Genomic DNA, 22,161 nt, shown 5'->3' with positions numbered 1-22,161 from the left:
TGAAACGAATGTGGTTTCCGCTAACCGCTTCCTTGGAGGAGGATTAGAACCCAACTCAACTGGATTTCACTGTCTAGGCTACAGACAACTAGGCTTGGCCAGGGAGATAGAACAGGAGAGAAGCCCAACAAAGGACAAGCCTTATGTTTGGTCTTCTTTAGTGAAGGATCATCCCTCTCTCAGTCGGTGGGGTGTGAAATCGGGAGATTGTCCTTCGCACCTCTGAAGTAAACCATGAGGCTTGGGGGAGTGGAGGAGGCCAAGGGGAGGCAGGTGGATCCTCTGGAGACTTTGGCAGCTCACTGACTTCAAGACACTCTATTGGCCCTCTGGTTGGGGATCCGTGCGGGGATCCACTTGGCAATTCATTCAGTGATCCGTTGATTTGAGCATCGCCGCCAAACAGTGTGGTGAAAGACCTCAGCTCGCTCCCAACATTTTTAGAAGAGTCAAGCGTCTTGGAGTGTTTATGGTTGAAGAGTCATTTGTGCAAAAGGAAATACAGTCTGAATCTCATTTCATGGCTGCTGCGAAGGCCAATTCACTCTTGCCAGTCTCCACTGACGAGGGCTTGAGTTCTGACGGTGAATTTCCCAGTTTGACCACACAGGGGTGCCATTGTGTCACGGTGAGGAGGGGTCCGTCTGTAAAGTCTCACTCCACTAAACTCACCCCCCCCCCCAACCCTTCACACACACACACGCACGCACGCACACGCACACGCACACGCACGCACGCACACACACACACACACACACACACACACACACACACACACACACACACACACACACACACCACACACACACACACTAAACAAAAAAACACTTACACTTCAAAAAGAATGTATAAAAAGCAAACAGCTTCAGGTTTTGTTTGTGATGCTGTCTAGCTGTCAAGTCTGCGCTGCTCCAACTACAAAGCTCCCGTTGGCAAACACGACCGTGCACACTATGTACAACAACACACACACTCCTTCAAACAGTCAGCACTGTGGATAGATAGATGCCCGTGCCAAGAGGAAAGACATCTAGGAGAGAACGTATCCTTAGACGGGTGAGGGGAAATGGAGGCATCCATAGCTGATCGAACATCGGCCTTGCCAGAGGATGGTTTTTATTGAGGCAATCTCTGAACCCTTGGAAGGGTCTTGGGCAATGATGGTAGAAACTCGATCCTGAATTGCCTTCAGTGGATGTTAATAATCCGTGTTGAATCTGGGTAGATTTAATTGAGCATACGGCTGAGCTTTGGGGGGACATTGGGAATCCATTTTGAATGGTTGCCTGTTCTCTCCTCACAGGAGTAGTTGAGGTTTGTTCAGGTGAAGCCCTTATTTCCTGTAAAGGAGGAGCGCTAGGCAGAGAGATAGGCACAGACATGCTACTACTGCGTGATTACACCAGAGAAGAGCTGCCCTTCTCGCACGTCTTCGCTTTCTCAGCCGAAATGAAAAGAAAATCCTCTGTCAATTTGATTTGAAAGTGGTGTTACAGTTACTGTCTCCAACGTTGTTTTAGAGTCACCATTTTGGCTTTAAATGTTTCTCTGTTAGTCTACTGGTGAATCAAAGTGACAGGGAACAAAATGGCCCCTGTTGCCCCACTTTCCCCTTCTTTCTAACTAATGGAGGGCTGAGGGAGGTGGAGGGGGGTGGGGGGGTGAGTGGAATGGGAGTGAGTTTAGCAATAGCAAGTGTCTGAGGGCTGGGGAGTGTATGAGGATCCAGTAGAGAATAATTCTTGGGAGGGGGGTCAGGAGGGGGGGTGTGTCAGTCTTGTGGGTGGGGGGGGGGGTTGAAAGACAGAGCGAATGAGGGTTTCTAACAATCCTGCCAGCGTGGTGGTGTTCAGAGTCGGGTCTGGGCTTCGGGGATGTAGATCTCGATGCTGTCAGCGCTCTCCGTGGCCGAGTTCTGTCTGAACGAGGCGGTCCGTTTGGTCTGCAGCAGCCTCCGCCGGGCCTCCGTCCTCTGCCGGTCCCCCAGGTCCAGAGACTTCTCCCTCACAGGCAGGGTGCGCCCCCCAACCCCACGAGGGAGCACCAGAACCCCTCCACTGACCACACCTCCACTTCCTCCGTCCCCCACACTGTCGGCACGAAGGTTGCCACTCACGCCCCCTGCTGGCTTCTTTGGTAACGGAGGAGGAAGCTTCTTGTCCTCCTACGGGGGGGGGGGGTTAGGGGGAGACGGGATGGGTATAGAGGGACGGAGAGGTGGAGGAGAGGGATGGAAAGGTGGAGTAGAGGGATGGAGAGGCGGAGTGGAGGAACGGAGGAAAGGTGGAGATGTAGAGTGAAGATAGTGAGGAAGTGCATGGGATAAAGGAGAGAATGAGGGGAAGGCGTAAAAGGAGGAGTGGAATTGTGTAGAGACAGTAAGAGGGCAGGATGGGTTGGATTCATGTGTACATAGAGGTAGAGCCGTGTTCAAGCACATATGAGATACACAACCAAAACAGAGACATCAACACAATAGGATCATATTCAGTCCCCCCCAAAAAAAAAACATGGATTGATATGTGGAGGAAGACCAGGAGAGGGATACGAGACAATAGAGAGAAGGAAGAAAAAAGACGTTTTGTTAATGATTTCCAGATGATACTTCAGATGATAGTTACAATGAAAGTAAAATAGCACTATCCACACAGACATTATATTCTTATATGTATGACATGTGGCTAAAATGGCTCAATTGGCTGGTGCAGGGTATTTGCAGTGGTAGACTACACATAACACTGTGCAATATTTAAACTGTAAGTTACTTTACATAAAAAGTGCTTATTGACATTTTTTTTCTCTTATAAATAAAGCTTTACAGCACCATTTTGGCTCAAAAGTCAGTCAGTTTAGTTCCTTTTGCAGTTCTGCAGTTTCACAGTGAGCGCAGGCTGGCACGGCAGCACCATCTGTGCTACTCTCCTACACACTGCCATCTTGGCTCTCGGGTAGGGATGAGGGGGGCGAAGGGCAGAGCAGACCACAGTCTCGCTCACCTTCTTGTCAGGCAGGAGCCTCCAGGCAGAGTCCTTGAGCCTCTGGAGGTCCTGGAACTTGATCCTGATGTCCTCCATGTTGAGCTGGAGCAGGTCCCAGAAGCCAGCCAGGTCCTGAGTGCTGGGCTGGGGGTATGCCGACGGGTCCTGGAGGGTGGGGGTGGAGCGATGGGGAAGGGAGAGAAAGAAAGAAAGGGGGGGGGGGGGGGGGGGGGTGGGAAAAAAAGGAGAGGTGAAGAGGAGGTGATATTCACAGTAATTAACAGCCAGTTAGCCCTAACAGTTGCTATGGCTATAAGCTAATGAGGAATGAACAAATAAAGACCCCCCCCCCCCCGCACACACACACACACACACACACACACACACACACACACACACACACACACACACACACACACACTCACCACACTTTGTTGGCACAGGCGGAAGAACTGCTGGACCTTCTGAGACATGAGCATCTGGGCACTTCCCACTGCATTACGGATCAGCTCCAGAACTGGGACGAAACAGGAAACAGACAGGTCAGTGGGAAGGAAGTAGGGATAAAAAAGGCTCTGTGCTTTTGAGCTCTAAATATAGAGTACATGGTAAATATACAAGTACATGGATGACAGTGTTGTACAGGTTGAACAAGCTCTCCTCCCTTCCTTGTCCCCTTCCAAACTCACTCTCTTCCGGCAGCTCGTTCTCCTCCGCCTCCCTCTCCATGTTCTGGCACCATCCCTCCATCCTCTCCACCTCCGCCTGGAGGAGCCTGAGGAAGAACTCTCCGTCGCGCAGGCAGGGCGAGGCGCGGCCAGAGTCCGGCAGGCTTCGGGGTCCCTCCAGGGAGGGGGTCCCTGCGCCTCCCCAGCCCCGCTCCGAGGTGAGGGGTAGGGGGGAGTGGGCGCGTGGGGGCAGGTGGGGGTGTTGATGGGGTCGGGGGTCAGCTAGGCAGGGTTCGGTGGAGTAGCCTCCCTGGATGTAGTCCTAATAATAATAATAATAATAATAATAATAATAATAATAATAATAATAATAATAAACCGTTGTTGTATAGCACCTTTTTTAACTGTTTCAAAGCGCCTTATATGAAGAGTAAAAGCAATGAACATAATCATCAAAAAGAAAAAAAAGGTAACAACCATGATATCTTTCAGGTCTTTCACATCAAGTGCCTCTCCTGACACCCAAGGACATAAGGACAATATACAGTACATGAGAGAAGTCCAACACATCATCACAAACCAAATATCACTGCAACAAAACACACACACTCAACACAGAGGTATCACCAGCAATTGCAGGAAATGGCTAGGATCAAAAAAAGTAAACCCAAAGCCCTGCTAAGAGAGCCGGTCTCTACCTCTCCAGAGAGAGAGAGAGGGGGAGAGAGAGAGTGAGGGGGGGAGGGGGAGAGAGAGGGGGAGAGAGAGGGAGAGAGAGAGAGAGAGGGAGAGAGAGAGTGAGGGGGGGAGGGGGAGAGAGAGGGAGAGAGAGAGAGAGGTAGTAGGATTTGAATAAAGGGGTTTTGTCAGCCCACCTCTCTGTAGGCCCATTGGCCCTGGGTGTGGACTGTGCGTTGGTACTCAGAGTACTGCCCGGCCGACTCTGGTTCCGAGGAGTGTCTCTGGAAGGAGCAGCCGAACTGGAGGCTCTTGTCCTGTGTTGGCACGGCAATGGTGAGCCCCGGGAAGCCCTCTGGGTCCAGATCAGCCTGGACGCTCGCTGTCACACTGTTGGAGCGCTTGAAACGAGCTCGTCTGACACAGGGGAGGAGAGGGGGGTTAGGGTTAGCCAGTTCATGATCTTATTGCTATAAGGAATCTGGAACCATTTTCTCGCTTAACATCAGCGGGAGACTCTCCCTCTCTGTCATTTCTCTCTCTCTCGTTCTCCCTCTCTCTCTCTTTCTCTCTCTCACTCTCTCTCTCTCACTCTCCATCCCAGACTGACTGAGGTATGTCTGTGACTCAGACTTCCTCCTCTCTTCATATCTCTCTCTTCTTGTTGGTGTCACACTCTCACCCTTCGCCTCGGTGATGGAGGGTATAATTAGGACCAGGGTTACGTCACGTGTGAAATACATACTGAGTGTGTGATGTACAGTAGTAATGCGTGAGCTTAGAATTATAAGGTTCTAGCCCCGCGGTCTAAGCATTAGCCTCTAGTGCAAGCTGCCCACCGGGGACTGGGATCGAATCCCTGTCTCGCCAGACCCGGATATGGCCGGGGCTCACAGGGAGCGGCATATTGAGCGGCCGCTCCCAAGGGGGGTATAGGACTATTTTCCGGACAAGGATCCGTCGCGCAACACCGCCCCCGTCTGGTGCTGGAGTAATTAATTAATTTAATTAATTTTGCCATTTAGCAGACGCTTTTATCCAAAGCGACTTACAATTACGAATTACAGGGACATTCCCCCTGGAGTAACTGAAGGCTAAGTGCCTTACCCAAGGGCACACTAGTAGTGGTGTGGCTTCAGGCGGGATTTGAACTCACAACCTTCCGATCCCAAGTCCAACTCACTATCCACTAGACCACCACTACCCTCTGGTGTCGGGCTCGAGGAGCCAGACAGCTAGTCTGCCTGGCGATCTCCTCTGGGGCTGCCGGCCACGGGGTCGTGCGGCGGATCCTACGCAATAGGCAGGGGATAATTGGATGCTAGGTTGGGTGCAATTGGATACCAAATTGGGTGAAAAAGGGATACAAAATAAGAAAAAAAGAAAAATTAAAAAAAAAGAAAAAAAAAGAATTATAAGGTTCTATCTCCGTTTAGGGTAGTTCAGAGATATTGAGCGTCAAAGTTTTTACATTCCATTATGTTTTGTTAGATGGAACCTTTGTATTTGATTAATTACTAACTCAAAAATGTCAACATTTTAAAAATAACACCACACAGGCATTAATAAACACTTAATGGATCAGATTATGTAAAAAACTAGAGATAGAACCTTATAATTCTAACGTCACGAATGGTTACCGTGGTCTCCTTTACAGTATCAGAGGACAACCACAGAGAGGTGGAGTGGCTCTGTTCTGGTACCTTTTATCCTCCTCCACCTGGACCCCTATAGAGTGGACCTCCCTCAGAGCCTTGCCCTCCACATCCGAGTCCGACAGAGTATCCGAACTGTCCACCTGTCACACAAACAGGATCAAAGGTCAGGTTGAGGACAGGAAGACAGACACGACTGTCCATACTCTGTGCACTGTCCTAAAAAAAAAGTTGAGATTTGACTGAACATACAAGAAGATGTGTCTTCATATTTTGAGACAGTTATCTTCTTCATTTTATATATGCCATTTAGCTGACGCTTTTATCCATAACGACTTACATTACACTGAGTGCATACATTTTTCAGTATATACAGTATGGTCTCAGTAAGAATCAAACCCAAAATCTAAGCATTGTTAGTGCCATGTTCTACCAGCTGAGCCACAGAGGACCTCATTAGCAGCAAAAAGTGGAAAGTTGTTAGCAGAAACAATTTTTGTATAATAATTATTTAGAAAATATAGAGTTCTATAGTTTACCCCCCACCCCAAGCTCCACTCTCACACCCTCACCTGGACAGCAATAGAAGGCCTCCACTTCCGCCCGCGCCCCTCCTGTGTGTGCTCCTCCTGGCTTCCTCCTCCTCCTCCCATCTTAGTCAGGACCATACTGTTCTGGGGCAGGGAGGCAGACTTCCCTAGACTCCCCCCAACCCTCCCCTCCCTCTCCCTCCCTCCCCTCGAAGGCCCCTCCAGAAGGCTGTCTGCCGAGCTGCTATGTTTGGGCCGTACCGAGACCGTGCCCCCTCCACCTCCGTAGGGCACCAGCTCCCGGGACACCCTGGCCCCGTCCAGGCTCTCAGCTGAGTTGCTGTGCTGACGGGACCGGCCAGGGCCTGTGCCTGTGTAGTACCCCCCTCCCCTGGAGGTCCGACCAGAGGGACCCTCGGAGCCGCCCAGGTCCACGGAGTTGCTGTGCTGCTTGGGGCGTCCGAGGACAGGCTGGCCGGTGTTCTGGAAGTAGGCGTCCTGGGTGGACTCTGTGCTGCTCTGGGCCCGGACAGAGATCATGGGCTTGGACATGCGGGGAGGGAGAGGGGGAGGGCCACCCTTACGGTAGGGAAAGACTAGATAGACGGGGAGGGAGAGAAGGAGGGGGATAGAATGTTGGTTTGTTTGTTTGTTTATTAGGATCTCCATTAGCTAATGCCATGACATTAGCTAGTCTTCCTGGGGTCCGATACAAAAATCATATTTGAACAATTGTCAACATTATATACATACAGACAATTGTAAACATTGTATACATATGTAATACATACATAATAAAATATGGGGAAGGGAGGGAGAGAATTTGACTTGTCACACTTAGATATATTGACAAAAGTCATATGAAAACCCAAAGGAGTAGCCTTCCAGTAGGGTTAGAATGGATGGATAGATAAGGGGGACTCCCCTCTCTAGGGGAGAGAGAGATAGAGAGACTGGGGAGAAAAAGAGAGAGGAGGAAGGATAGGGAGAGAAGGGATGAGGGGGAGAGAGAATGAGAGGAAGGGAGTGAGGAGAATAGAATAGAGAGAGGGTGGGTGTGATAGAGTATACTGTAGAGAAGGAGAGAAATTGTAAGGAGACCTGTCATTTTTATCACCAAGCTTTAACCCTCCATTTTAGAAACAGAGGACATGTGGTATAAGATGAAAGAGAGAGCGAGAGTGAAAGAGAAAGAGAGGAGATGAGAGAGAGAGAGGGTAGGGGTAGAAAAGGGATACATATTCAGTATATATACAAAATACCGTCAAAACTTGAGGAGATAAAGCAATTTCCTGAAAGGAATATTGAAATGAGAAGCCATGAGCACACATGATCCTCTGCAATGGATACAGCCATGATTGTCTTGCTGCACACACACATGCACACACACACACACACACACACACACACGCACACACACACGCACACACACGCACACACACACACACACACACACACACACACACACACACACACACACCCTTGAAAGAGGTGATGAGCCTCACTCAAAAAGAGAAACTATCAGCTATCAGCATGTGTGTGTGCGTGTGTGTGTGTGTGTGTGTGTGTGTGCGTTTGTGTTATATGACACTTGGGGGGCTTTAATAAATCTCTAGGGGATTTACAGGTCTAAGCCAGGAAATAAGAGTCCTGTTAAGCACTAAGGATAGCACCGAGATCCTCACACACACACACACACACACACACACACACACACACACACACACACACACACACACAGGAAGAGGAAAGGAAAGAGTGTGAATGAGAGAGAGAGAGAGAGAGAGAGAGAGAGAGAGAGAGAGAGAGAGAAAGCAATCAGTGAAGGAAAGGAAGACCAGCAGGAGACAGTGAGCTATGATCATAATCATAAACATTACAGTCATCGTTACTGAGACAGAGGAGAGACAGATTACACAGGGGAGGGGGAGATATGGAGAGAAGAGATACAGAGAGGGGCCATAAACACTGGCGCTGGAATGGCTATGAGCGAGAGCAAAGTCATAACCATTAATTAGCTTCTGCTGAAACTCATCGGGTACTTGTGGTCTCTCTATTATGTGTACGACGGCACACGCAGAGCTACGATGCTGCCTGTGGCCCCGTTTGACATGGGTTCGTGTCACATAAGGCAGGCTACTTTTTCATAACTTAAGGTTTTCTCCAGTTTCCATCCTACTCCTGCTCCCACCCACCGAACCCTCTCGAGGGGATATGTGTTATCGACTGTGCGGCGGGTCTCTGGAAAAAGACAGTTGGGTTATTTTGAGGTGAAAGCCATCCACGTATCCTGTTCTACTGTACGACTCACCGGCTCCGCCTTTGATGCCGCCCTGGGGGCCAGACATGGAGAAGACGGACAGGCAGTCGTCGTCTTGGGAACAGCCAGCCTGGATGGCGCGTACGTAACTATGGCTACGAGTCCGGAAGCACCCGGGCAGGTCCAGAGCTTCTACTGCCTGAGATTCCATCTCTCCAAACATGGTCTCACACACCGCCTCGAACTGGCGATTCAGAGTGTCACCCAGCTGACGGAAAGAGAGACAGAGGTCGGTTATCTCACACACACACACACACACACACGCACACACACGCACACACACACACACGCACACACACACATGCACACACTCCAGGCGGGGTTCTTACCTGTGCACTGGTCAGAGAGCGTGTGTAGCTGCGAGAGCGGGCATGGCTCTTGGGTGTAGTTCGGCTGTTAGGGTAGGAATCTGTACACTGCTTACAGGAGTACCTGTAAAACAGACACACTAATCAGCTTAACACACGCACACACAGACACACACACACAGACACACACACACACAGACACACAGACACACACACACACACACACACACACACACACACACACACAGACACACAGACACATAGACACAGACACATAGACACAGAGACACACACACACACACACACACGCAGGGGCGCCATATGGGGGGAGAAAAGTTAGGACGATTCTAAGTCGGCCTGTGACTGACAGGTGCCCGTATAAATGATATACACCATGCAAACACACACACACACACACACACACAAACACACACACACACACACTTACTTAGTGGTGGATGATCGCTGGTCCATGCTGACTGAGCGTCTGAAGGCCTCTCTCTGGGCGATGATGGTGGTCTTGGGCGAGGCTTTGGGACTGGCGTCTGAGTCAGCACTGTCATCATCCCCCATGGCCTTAATGTAGCTGCCACTTCGCATGCGCCTGCACGGGATCTCCCCCCCACTGTCTGACACCCCCCCACCGGGGTAACCTGCCCACTCATCCGATGGGACCTGACACACACACACACACACACGCGCGCGCACACGAACAAGAGAGCAATAATCAGATTATAGCCACACATCATGATGTCATGAAGATGATATCTAATAGGTTAGAGTTACTTACTAGAATGACTATCGATCTACACGTATTGGAGATAATCCAGGTTTCTCTACAATTGAATTAGAGATCCTTGACCTAAGATTGTATTTCCCTTCTCATCTCAATCAAGGGAGTAGGATGACATTGTCTAGTGAAACTGATCTGAGGATCAGAGTTGCTTTGTTCCCTCTAATAGTTAAGGAAGCTTAAGCTGATCCTAGAGCTGCACTTAGGGCCAGTTCAGCTTCTCATCATCAAGGCAGATGAAGACACTCAATGTTAATATCACTGTTCAAATAGAGAGCTAATGATTAGTCAGTTAGTTAGATACACATGCACACACATATAGAGGCACACATACACACACACACACACACACACACACACACACACACACACACACACACACACTCACACACATGCACATGCACACATGTACATACAGGCACTCCACACAAGCACACATTCATGCCTCACATGTTTGTGAGAATTCTGAGAGAAAGATATAGATAAATAGACAAAGAGACTTACAGAAAGAGAGAAACTCTGACAGCTTGAGAAACACTAACAGAGAGAGGAGGAAAACTTGAGCATGAATGAATGAATGAATGAATGAATGAATGAATGAATGAATGAATGGTCTTTATTGTCATTGCTATAGTACAGGTACCAAACAACGAAATTTGGGAGGGGTGGCTCCCCTGGTGCTAGGAAAGAAAAAAAAACTAAAAAAACAAGAAGGGAAAGGAGCTGGTTTACATAAATAAAGGCTATGTACACTATCCACTATACTATACTGTACTGTACTGTAGCAGACATACAGACAGACATACAGACGTACAGTCAGACATACAGACAGACATACAGACGTACAGACATACAGACATAGACGTACAGACCGACATACAGACATACAGACATACAGATGTACAGACGTACAGACGTACAGACGTACAGACATACAGACGTACAGACATACAGACCGACATACAGACATACAGAAACACATACATACATACAGACAGACAGACAGACATACAGACAGACATACAGACATACAGACACACACACACACATACAGACATACAGACAGACATACAGACAGACAGACGGATGGATGGACAGACAAAGACTCATAAAGACAGCTAGCCAGACAGACAGACAGACACACACACACACACACACACACACACACACACACACACACACAGACAGACAGACAGAGTCACGGACAGAGTGACAGACAGAGAGACAGAGTGACAGAGAGACCAATAGAAAGATTGATAGACCACAATAAACCTGCAGGCTGTACCGTAGGTCTCAGACAGAAGTACTGCAGGGTCATCAGTGAAGAGAGGATGACAAACATCATTCTACCCCATATCTCATCATACTCAAGGGTCACTCTGTTCAGTGTGTGTGTGTGTGTGTGTGTGTGTGTGTCACCTACTGTCCTACAACTCCACCAACATGATGTGACTTTAATAGCTAATACTCAAGGAGTGACAGCAGAAGCTTGAGCTGAGAGACCCCGTTTATTAAGCTGAGAGACCCCCTATATTAAACTGAGAGACCCCCAATATTTCATCATCTCTATCTGTCTATCCTTCACATACAGGGGACTGTCTTACTGGGTGTGCTTTGAAAGGTCACCAACAAAGTGACGATTCAGCCTAATCCCTCTAATCCCGTCTAGCCTACCTCTGTCTTTCTGGATAGATCTCCTTCTCTCAATATCGCTCAGTATCTTTCGCTTCCAGTCTTTCTGTATTTGTCGCTTTCCATTTCTCTCTCCTCCCTCTCTCCTCCCTCTCTCTCTGTGTGTGTTAATTTCTTGTCTCCTTATCGTCCAACACAGATATGGCTTAGAGAGAGACGGAGACACAAGGAGGGAGAGCAGGTAGAGGAGGTTCCTATGGGGTCACCGCATGAAAGTGGATAATCTCTCTTTCTTCCTCTGTCTGTGACCAGTCTAGACAATACACATCAATGAATTTGACTCAAAAACCTAATCCGTTTAGCGCTGTTGGTCAATTTAGTCCAAATCCTTTGTCTGAAATCCCATTTTCCTCCAAGCGGGGTTGATCTCTTCAGTTGAACTCTCTAACTGTTTCTCTGATGTACTTATCTGTTAAAGAGTTATTGACAAAGACACCTACATGAGACCAAAAGAAGAGCCCTAATAACGGTTATTGAATGTGAAATGAGTACCGTATTTGTGGTAGAATAACTACTAATCATTCCAAGAGTGAAAACAAAACAGCTTTTAGTCACTCTGCCGTGTGCTCCCTGAAGAAACAAACTGAAGAACAAACTCCCTGAAGAAATCAAACAGGTCCAAACTCAAAAGATATTTATGCTAGTTATGACAATAACACTTCCATCCATGTGTTTCCATTCATTTTTATTATCTTATTACATTTTTTCTCCTCTTGATGTATCTTTTCTTTTTTAGTCTTTTTTTCTGAGTGGGGAAATCCCACTCATATTTTTCTTTTTTATTGACAGATACATTAGATATTTAGACAGGAAGGATGGGTGAGGGAGAGAGAAGGGATGACATGCAGGATATGTCCGCGGCCGGAATCGAACCAGGAACCCTGCGGTTACATGGTCAACGCTTTACCCGTTACGCCACCAAGCGCCCCTTGATCTAGCTTTTTAATGCTGTATGTAAAGCACTTTGAATTGCCCCTGTTGTATGAAATGTGCTATAGAAATAAACTTGCCGTACCATATTCCACCCTTGCTCAAATTTCATCGGGGTTTAATTTTGTCCACATTTTGGCCCTCCTAAAGTGATTTTCTAAAAAATGGTAATGTTTTAAACAAGGTATTGGGTTACGGTCTGCTGAGTTTACGGTCTGCTGAGTGTTTTTGTGGTTTTATCTGCAGACTGTTTGATGTCTCCTAGCGTGCCTCCAGGGAGCCCCTGAGGATCAAACACGCTGACTACAGCAGATGCCAGCCTGGTGCACTTTCTAAAAGTGTCCCTTAGAAGAGGCAGTGCCCCCAGGTACCTGGAGATGGGAGGGATGGGAGGTGAAGGGGAGTTCAGTATGGGTGATTCAGCCAGTAACGGATGGAGCCAGTGTTACTGGACCCCAGCTGGACATATCTGACTGATGCTGAAGCTGAAAGAGTACCTGTGACTGGCAGTCAAGCAGTGGGATGTGTGTTTGTGTGTGTTTGTGGTGTGTGTGTGTGTGTGTGTTTGTTGTGTGTGTCCGCGTATGCGTTTTACGTTTAAGTGAATAAGAGAAATAGGCACACAGAGACAGAGAGAGGGAGAGAGACAAAAGTGAGACGGGCAGTGCAGGGGGGAAGGTTGAAGAGAGAGAGAGAGAGTGAGAGTGAGAGACAGCGAGAGAGATGAGAGACAACGTGAGAGAAGTTGATAACCTCTGTGTCAGTCATCATCAGATCAGCTCAGCTCATATCAGCAGTAATGATGTGGACTGGTTCTCTCCCAGAGGAGCATGCAGTCAGTCTGTACTACTTCCTGCCAAATCCACTCAGCTGTTCTCATTCTGCAAGTCATTGAGTCTCTCACTTTCTCTCACTTTCTCTCACTTTCTCTCACACACGCACACGCACACGCACACGCACACGCACACGCACACGCACACGCACACACACACACACACACACACACACACACACACACACACTCTCACGCACTCACACATTCACACAAACACTCCCGTCACCCACCTGCAGGTAGTGAAATGTCCTCTCCTTCAGCTTGCTCTCCAGAGGGACCAGGGCCTTATCGTACCCCCCTCCCCCCCTGGCAGACGGGTACACCTCCCTGGCCTGGCTCACTGTCATCGCCGACCACGTACTCCTCTTCAGGGAGTGCCCATGGTGCCCGCCCTCCCCCCCTGCCAGAGCCATAGTGGTACAGGCCATGCACTCCCCCGGCCCTGGCCCTGGCCCTGGCCCTGGTATAGTCCCTTGTCCTCCTCCCTTGGGCTTCTTGAGGGTCAGCTCTTTGATGGCTGCGTCCAGACTTTCATGCCCAGGAGGGTACCCCCCCCTCCCCCCTCGACCTGCCCCTGGTCCCCCGGTCACCAGGAAGCTGCTGTCACTGTCCAGGTTGTCGTCAGAGCTCCACCACCCCGCCGTCCGGCTCCGGTGGCGCCTCCCGGACTCGTGGCGCGAGTCCCCGCTCTTACTGCGCTCGCGGGACTTGCTGCGTCTCGCCGAGCGGGACTGGTGGCCTGAGTAGTGCCCCCCTCCTTCCTCTCCCCCGCTCCTGTGCCCCCCTCCCCCTCTTTCGCTCCTGTAATCCCCCCCTCCTCCGCCGCTGCCGCCGCCGCCTCGCGTGCCGTTGTATTCGCGTTTGGAAGGGGCCTCCAGTGAATGGGATTTCGCGAAGAGCCGCTGAACAGAGTGCACCAGGTGGCGTATACGCGACGGACTCTCGCTGCGCTGCTCGCCCCCCCCGCTGGCCGTCCGCTGGTACTGCAGGGTGTGGAAGCCGTCCGGGTGGAAGGGCAGCTGCTTCTCGAACTGATCCAGCAGGTTGGGAGGGATCCGGTGCATTTTGCCTCCGTGACCTCCGGCGGAGGACAAGCACTCCTCGCAGGAGTCGTACGCCTGCTGGGACGGGTGCTGGCTGGGGTGGGAACGGGGGAAGGTGCCCCCTCCGGAGTGGGCGTGAGAGTGCCTCTCCAGAGCTAAGGGCTCAGGGGGACCACCCGGGGGGTAGTAGGGGTGGGCCCCATCATTGTGGCCCTGGTAGTGTTCAGAGAGGTGGGGGTGAGGGTGGTAGTCTCTCCCGGGGGGGGGCTCCAGGTCCTCGGGCATGCAGTGGCAGGGGCCCCCTCCTCCAGAGGAGTGTTGGGACAAGCTGCGGCTGACATGGTAGCCCTTCATAGGCGCCGGGGCGTGGTGGGCCGCCCGGGCCGACAGGGGGCGCTGTGGGCGCGACAGGGCTGCGCCGGACTCACCTAGCAGGGGAGACCAGAAAAAAGAGAGGGAGAGAGAAAGAGAAGGAGAGCGAATTAAACAACCAGATCAAATTTAGGTCAAAGAAATGTTTAACACAATGCTTTTTCTCATTACCATTTTTATTGATTTTCTCCATTTATTTTTCACAAGACAAACAATGTGATCCCGTAGCCCAGCAGCTGTAATAACAACCAGGCAGACAACAATCTTCTTTTCATTAATTTCAAAGGTTGCGATCCATCTGTGATGATGAGTCAGAGAACCTCTAGCCTCTCTCTTTCTTTCTTTCTTTAGCTCTTTTCCCTCTATCCTTCTCTCTATCTTTCTAGTTATTTTCTCTCCTTTCTCTGTGTTTTTACCTGCTCATTTCTCTCTGTTTGTGTGGAGAATGAAGATCTCTCTCTCTCTCTCTTTATGTGGAGAATGAAGATCTCTCTCTCTCTCTCTCTCTCTCGCTCTCTCTCTCAGCCCCCCTTAAAGGGGTCTTATTTATTCACCAGTTTCAGATGATTTATGTGAGTGAAAAACACTGTACCGATCAATACACACCACATCTCCAACTACAATAGAATTACCCAAACCTACTCTGATACTATCTTAATGTGAGTCAAGACCAAGGGAATAGAGAATAGGTGTGCAGGAGATGCAACACAATTCACAATAGCCAAATGATCCATTCTAAACCCATTCCAGTGTTGTCTAAAGTTGAGTAAAGACATGGGAGGGGAGGAGACCAAATATGGAAAAGTCTTGTGTCTTATCTCATTCCAGTTCATATGAGGAAAATAAAACATGCAATATCCTACTGTAACTATCTAAACTCATTCTACCACTATCTAAAGATGAGTCGAGATGAGGGAGGAATTAAGGCGAAGATGTTTCATCTAAGACATCCAAGGAAAATTGTAAGCCGCTTCGGATAAAAGCGTCTGCTAAATGGTAAAAATGTCAAATATGGTAACCCATTCCACGACTGTAACACAAGTTAAGATTGAGAGAAGGTGGGCATTTCTATCCCCTCTCATCATCAATCTTCCATTCTTCCTGCAACTTCCCCTGAGCCCGCATACACTACAAGATGTGGGAGATGTGAGAGTTAAAAACACAGCATCAACCCAGTACATCATTATGCATTTGTATATTTCTATCTATCTGTACACTTGTAAATGTATCAATTATCCATTGCAAGAGCCTTGCAATTACAAGAGTCGCTTTGGATAAAAGCGTATGCTAAATGTCAAAATGAAAGAGCCTGTATTCATATAAATAATGACTAAATAATGATGTGAACATGTTTTTACAGTTTCGGTTTATCTGCATACCTTCAAATGAAGTGTCACCGCCTGGAGGATCTACCACTAGATGTGTATGGTGTATTCACCTGGTTGTGTGCATTAAAAACGAAAGTCGTCCTCTACATTTTTGCATTGGAATTATAAATCGCCTCCTTAATTGACTGAATTAAAATGGAATGAATTCATCCTGGATGTAGCTACTCAGCTACAGTAGAGTGTATGGAGTCTGGCTGTGTGCATATGAGTTGTGTGAGTATATTCACGCCATTTCAAAGAGAGAGAGAGATGGCGACAGATGATGAGATAATCAGGAAATAGAGCGTGGCCTGTTCTCCTTGATTGGCTGAATGAGAGCCGCCACCCAGGAAGCGCACAGACTCCCATCCGTGTCATTGGTGTAGCCGTGACGACAAGCCTTTTAGAATGAGTACCATGCAGTGGCCAGTTCTCTCACAACACTGCCACCTGGGTCGCGCTGGAGTCCCTTGTTTTCATCAAACAGTGTGTTTGTGTGTGTGTGTGTGTCTGTGTCTGTGTCTATGCCTTTCCTGATGGAGTCGTTGCCTATGTACGTGTCTATGTACAAATTTTTTGAGTGTGTGCATGTGTTAGTGCGGGTGTAGTCCTTGTGTGGGTGTGTGTTTGTGACTGTGCTTGTTTGTGAGGAGACAGTCAATTGAGCAGCTCAGCCTGCTATGCCTCGCGGGGGTGAATCCTACTCTGCCCTGTTCATGATGTCATCTCCAGAACGGGCTGTCAGTTAGAACGTGTCAATCACTGTCACTCAGCTCTTCTCATAGCACTCTACACTCACACGCCGTGACACCTGCAGAATAGAAACGAACAGAGGAGGCGTGGAGGAGAGAGAATGGAGGAAAGGAACGTGGCATCTCTCTCTCGCTCTCTCTCTCTCTGTCAAAGCATCCCTCATTCTCCACACGACTCCCTCTCTCTCCTCCTCGACGACTCTGCTCTTGACCTACTTCTTTCAGTCTCCCGGTAGCTGCCTCTCTCCCTGCCTGTCTCCCTGTTCCCACCTGTCTGCCAGCTTGACGCTCTAGCCGCATGCATCATTTCTGACTGTACAGTACCGGTTGAATGGGAAAGTGTGTCCAAACTTTTGACTGGTACTGTATATCTTATACGCTGTTGTATAGATGTGTGGACATGTGTCTGTCTGTCCATCTGCCATCTGTCGGTCCAAACATGCACATGCACACATACACATATGCATGCACGCACGCACACACGCACGGACACACGCACACCTGGGTTTCCGTTAACCGGCAATTACCGGTCTTTGTCCGGTAAATGTTGTTGAAGTCCGACAAATTGAAAAGTCGTCGGACATATTGTCCGGTGAAAATAATTCCCTTTGAATACAATTCGCTAAAGTTCACATTCTGATTCATTCTATTTTAAAAAAGACGAATATATAGGCTATGTATTTCTTTTATTATGATATGATTTGACACCGGCATGATGATGACTCCTAATGTGTAGGCCGGCCTATGCGAAACAGCGCACAGGTGCTGTCATGTACTTATACTACCACCCTGTGGGGCATCCGGGTACTGCCTAGTATATATGCATGACGTCTTATCCGTTTCCGTTGTTGACTAATAAAGTTATCACCACTACAGTAAAACGGTCTCCAGCTCCTGCTTGCTCTACTATATAGAAAGTATATTTAGTTATACTAACATACCTAGTTAGGATATAACAAGTGGCGACGAGGATCGGCGAGACTTACGTGTGTTTTCGTCGGTTTAGTAGAGTTAGTAGAGTTAGGAGACGTTACGACGGAGCCAGGCTACCAAGGGATGCTAACAACATTAGCATTGCTAGCACCGGCAGTGAAAGCGACGCATGTCTGACGGCGAACAGCGGCAGCCAGCTGAACCAGCCCAGCCTATCCCAGCTGTTATTATGGCGGGGATATTGGGAAGCATCGGCCCCTTTGAGGAAGGTACGGAGCAGTGGAACTCCTACACTGAACGTTTTGAGTACTTTGCAGCAGCAAATGGCATTGCAGGGGTGAAGTTGGTGCCGACGTTTTTGAGTGTCATGGGACCTAAAGCATATAATTTGCTCCGTGCACTAGTCCAGCCTGACAAACCTGGGACTAAAAACTATGCTGCTATTGTGAAAACCCTGTCAGAGCACTTTTCACCAAAGCCCCTGGTGATTGCGGAGCGGTTTCGCTTCCATAAAAGGAACCAAGAGGAGGGGGAGTCAGTAGTGACATTTGTGGCTGCCCTTAGAAGGCTGACAGAGCATTGTGAATTTGGCAATGTACTGAACGACACCATACGGGACAGGCTCGTGTGCGGCCTCAGGAGTGAGGCTGCCCAGAAACGCCTCTTAACTGAAAGTGCACTCACCCTGGAAAGAGCTATGGAAGTGAGTGTGTCCATGGAATTAGCGACCAAGGACGCTCATCAGCTCAGGGAGAGCGGTAAGCTGCACAGAGTCTCCGCAGAGGACAGAGGTACCCAGAGCAAATGTTACAGATGCGACAAGAGTGGACATTTGGCTGCTGAGTGTTGGAGTAAGGATGTGGACTGCAGGAAGTGTGGAAAAAAAGGTCACATTGAACGGGCATGCAAAAGTAAGGGACTGATTAAAAATCCTAGTCTGGACAACAATAAGTCAAAATACAGATTCCAAAAGAGACAGCCTGTGCATAGAGTACAACCTAGCCAAGCTACGGCTAATCTCAGCAGCTCATCAGACGAGGAACCTGTGTATGTCCTGTCAGTAGTGGGAGGTGCAGGGGGTTATTTCGAAACTCCACTGCTGGAGGGGAAACCAGTGCGTATGGAAATAGACACTGGGGCAGCAGTCTCTCTTATATCGTATGCTGTCTACAAAGAAACCCTGCCGCATCTGCCACTACAACCAACGAAACTCAAACTGAGAACCTACACCGGCGAGTCAGTGCCAACCAAGGGGGTCATCCATGTCACAGTCCAGGTGAATGGGCAAACCGCACACCTACCACTGTACGTCGTGGGGGGCGGCTTGTCATCTCTGCTAGGCCGTTCGTGGCTGGCGAAACTCCGACTGGACTGGCCCAAGGTTCACATGCTGAACAAAGGGGAATCCCCTCTGACTGCTATCCTGAACAAACATGCGGAGGTGTTCAAAGAGGAACTTGGAAAAATGAAGGACATCATAGTCAGTCTGAACATCAAGCCAGACAGCAGACCCAAGTTCCTGAAAGCGAGACAAGTCCCATACGCCATAAAGCCAAAAGTGGAAGCTGAGCTGGAATCATTGGTCAAGAGTGGGGTGCTGGAGCCCATCAGTCGAAGTGAGTGGGCCACTCCCATCGTACCAGTCATTAAAAAAGATACTTCGGTGAGAATCTGCGGAGATTTTAAAGTCACCCTGAACCCTGTGCTAGAGGCTGAACACTATCCACTCCCTCGCATAGAGGACCTGTTCACAGGCTTGGCTGGAGGACAAAGATTCAGCAAAATCGACCTCAACCAAGCCTACTTACAGATGCAGGTCGACGAGAAATCTAGAGACCTACTCACCATAGTCACTCACAAGGGCCTGTACCGATACTGCAGACTACCTTTCGGGATTACGTCTGCACCGGCTCTCTTCCAGCGTGCGATGGAGCAGATACTGAGCGGCTTAGACGGGGTCCAATGTTATTTGCATGACATACTCATCACTGGAAGGACAGAACAGGAACATCTGGGGAACCTGGAGGCCACTCTGCAGCGACTGGAAGAATATGGATTAAAAGTTCGCAAGTCAAAGTGTGAGTTTTTCCAGTCTTCCGTCGAGTATCTGGGTCACGTGATTGACGCGGAGGGCTTGCACAAGGCTCCATCCAAAACCAAGGCCATCGTGGAAGCACCAGCACCTCAAAATGTGAGTCAACTCCGCTCTTATCTGGGGCTCCTCAATTACTACGGGAAGTTTATCCAGAACCTGTCTTCTCTACTGCGACCCCTACATCAGCTGCTGTGCCATGGGCAAGCCTGGGTATGGACTCAACAATGTGAGGCTGCGTTTGAGATAACGAAACGGGCGCTGCTGGAATCTGACGCCCTGACACATTTTGACCCCGCACTGCCCCTACAACTGGCGTGTGATGCCTCCCCATATGGGGTGGGAGCAGTTGTTTCACACATCATGCCCAGCGGGGAGGAACGGCCAATTGCATTCGCCTCCCGTACACTCAGCAAGGCTGAGAGCGGCTATGCACAAATAGAACGTGAAGCACTGGGGATTGTGTTTGGAGTAAAAAAATTTCATCACTATCTCTTTGGGAGAAAGTTTGTTCTCCTGACAGACCATCAGCCCCTCACAACAATCTTCGGGCCCCACACCGGCATTCCATCCCTGGCGGCGGGAAGGATGCAAAGATGGGCCTTGTTGTTGTCTGCTCATGACTACGACATCAAATACCGCAAGTCGGAGATGCACGCCAATGCGGATGGCCTCTCGAGACTACCCCTGCCTGTGGTCCGTGCCGAGCCGACACGGACCGGCATTTTCTACTTCAGTCAAGTTGAGGAAGCGCCCATCACAGCAGCTCAAGTGAAGAGACACACCCGGAATGACCCTGTATTGTCAACGCTGATGGATGTACTGATCACCGGTAGGAGGGGAGACCTTCCCGAGCTCAAGCCCTACCTCACAAGAAGGAGTGAACTGTCTGTGCAGGCAGGATGTCTCCTCTGGGGACGCCGGGTGATTATTCCGCCTGTGTTACGGAAAAGGCTACTACTGCAGCTACATGAAGGACATAGTGGGATGGTCCGCATGAAGGAGCTTGCGAGAAGCTACTTTTGGTGGCCTGGACTGGATGGTCAGATCGAGGAGACTGTGAAAACATGTACGTCATGCCAGCAGGTGCGCTGCATGCCGCAGCCAGCTCCCCTCCATCCGTGGGATTGGCCGGAGGCACCATGGCAGCGAGTTCATGTGGACTTCGCTGGCCCGATGGAGGAGAGGATGTTCCTGGTGGTGGTTGATGCCCACAGTAAGTGGCCGGAAGTGGCGATAATGAGATCGACCACAGCAGAGAAAACCATCGAGAAACTAGGAGAGATGTTCAGTCGATTCGGGTTTCCAGAACAGCTGGTGAGCGATAACGGGCCCCAATTCGTCTCACAAGAGTTTGAGAGATTCCTGGAGGCAAATGGAGTACAACACATCCGCTCTGCCCCCTATCACCCATCCACAAATGGATTAGCAGAGAGATTTGTTCAGAGCATGAAAAACGGCCTGAAGGCCTCACAGGGACAAGGATCTCTCCACCAGCGGCTCAATAGGTTTCTGCTGTCATACAGAAATATACCGCACTCAACCACTCAAGTCGCGCCGGCAGCACTTCTCATGAAGAGACAACTCCGCACCAATCTCGACCTTCTGAAACCCCCAAAGACCAAAGAGACTGTGCACCTGAAACAACAGGCTCAGGTCAAGAGACGTGAGCAGAGAGCAAAAGAAAGGACCTTCCGGCCCGGTGACCGTGTACTGGCACGTAACTATAACAACCGAGCTAAGTGGACGCCTGCTACAGTCCTGGAACAGACCGGGCCGGTGTCTTATACAGTGCGGACCAAGGATGACCTAGTCTGGAGGAGACACACCGACCAGCTTCTCGCGGGGTCTGCAACACCTGGGGAAAACACACCAGTGGTTGCTGCTGAGCCAAGCAACCGGGGCAGCCCAATCCCGAGCACACTCATCCAGGATACACCAGGTACAGTGGAGCCTGTTGACTCTGGATCCACTTTCACCGCTGTATCGGAGACAGAACGGTCGCCGTGTTCCACACCGAAACCTGTTCCGGATACAGACAGTGTAGTTCTGCCGGATGGCCGTACTACTCATCGCCAGTCACAGAGAGAGCGGCGACCGCCGAAACGCCTGGATCTGTAGTAGGGATGTGACAGACCCTCAAGAATGGGGCATAATAATCCCCTGGGTCATGTCAGGGTTTGAGTAGTCCGTAACTCATTCCCTTAGAATAAGA

The 22,161-nt window shown here is 49.5% G+C and overlaps 1 protein-coding gene across 1 annotated transcript; it reads right to left on the bottom strand.

Annotated features, from left to right (window-relative positions):
- Window positions 1-1,849: 1,849 nt before the first annotated feature.
- dlgap3 (discs, large homolog-associated protein 3) lies at window positions 1,850-14,844 on the bottom strand (the record flags this gene model as incomplete). Its single annotated transcript, XM_080531023.1, has 11 exons — window positions 13,618-14,844; window positions 9,586-9,812; window positions 9,159-9,261; window positions 8,821-9,037; window positions 6,552-7,105; window positions 6,028-6,122; window positions 4,522-4,741; window positions 3,668-3,968; window positions 3,404-3,495; window positions 2,997-3,143; window positions 1,850-2,164 (listed from the first exon to the last, which is right to left on the bottom strand). Exons 1-11 carry the CDS (start codon window positions 14,782-14,784, stop codon window positions 1,850-1,852), a joined length of 3,438 nt encoding a protein of 1,145 aa, XP_080387149.1. The 5' UTR covers window positions 14,785-14,844.
- Between the last annotated feature and the right edge of the window lie 7,317 nt (window positions 14,845-22,161).

This window comes from Nansenia antarctica, assembly GCF_963989245.1.
Source record: "Nansenia antarctica genome assembly, chromosome: 5".
NCBI classification, from domain to species: domain Eukaryota; kingdom Metazoa; phylum Chordata; class Actinopteri; order Argentiniformes; family Microstomatidae; genus Nansenia; species Nansenia antarctica.
The sequence above is the reverse complement of the archived record's forward strand: the minus strand, read 5'-3'. Positions and strand labels throughout refer to the sequence as shown.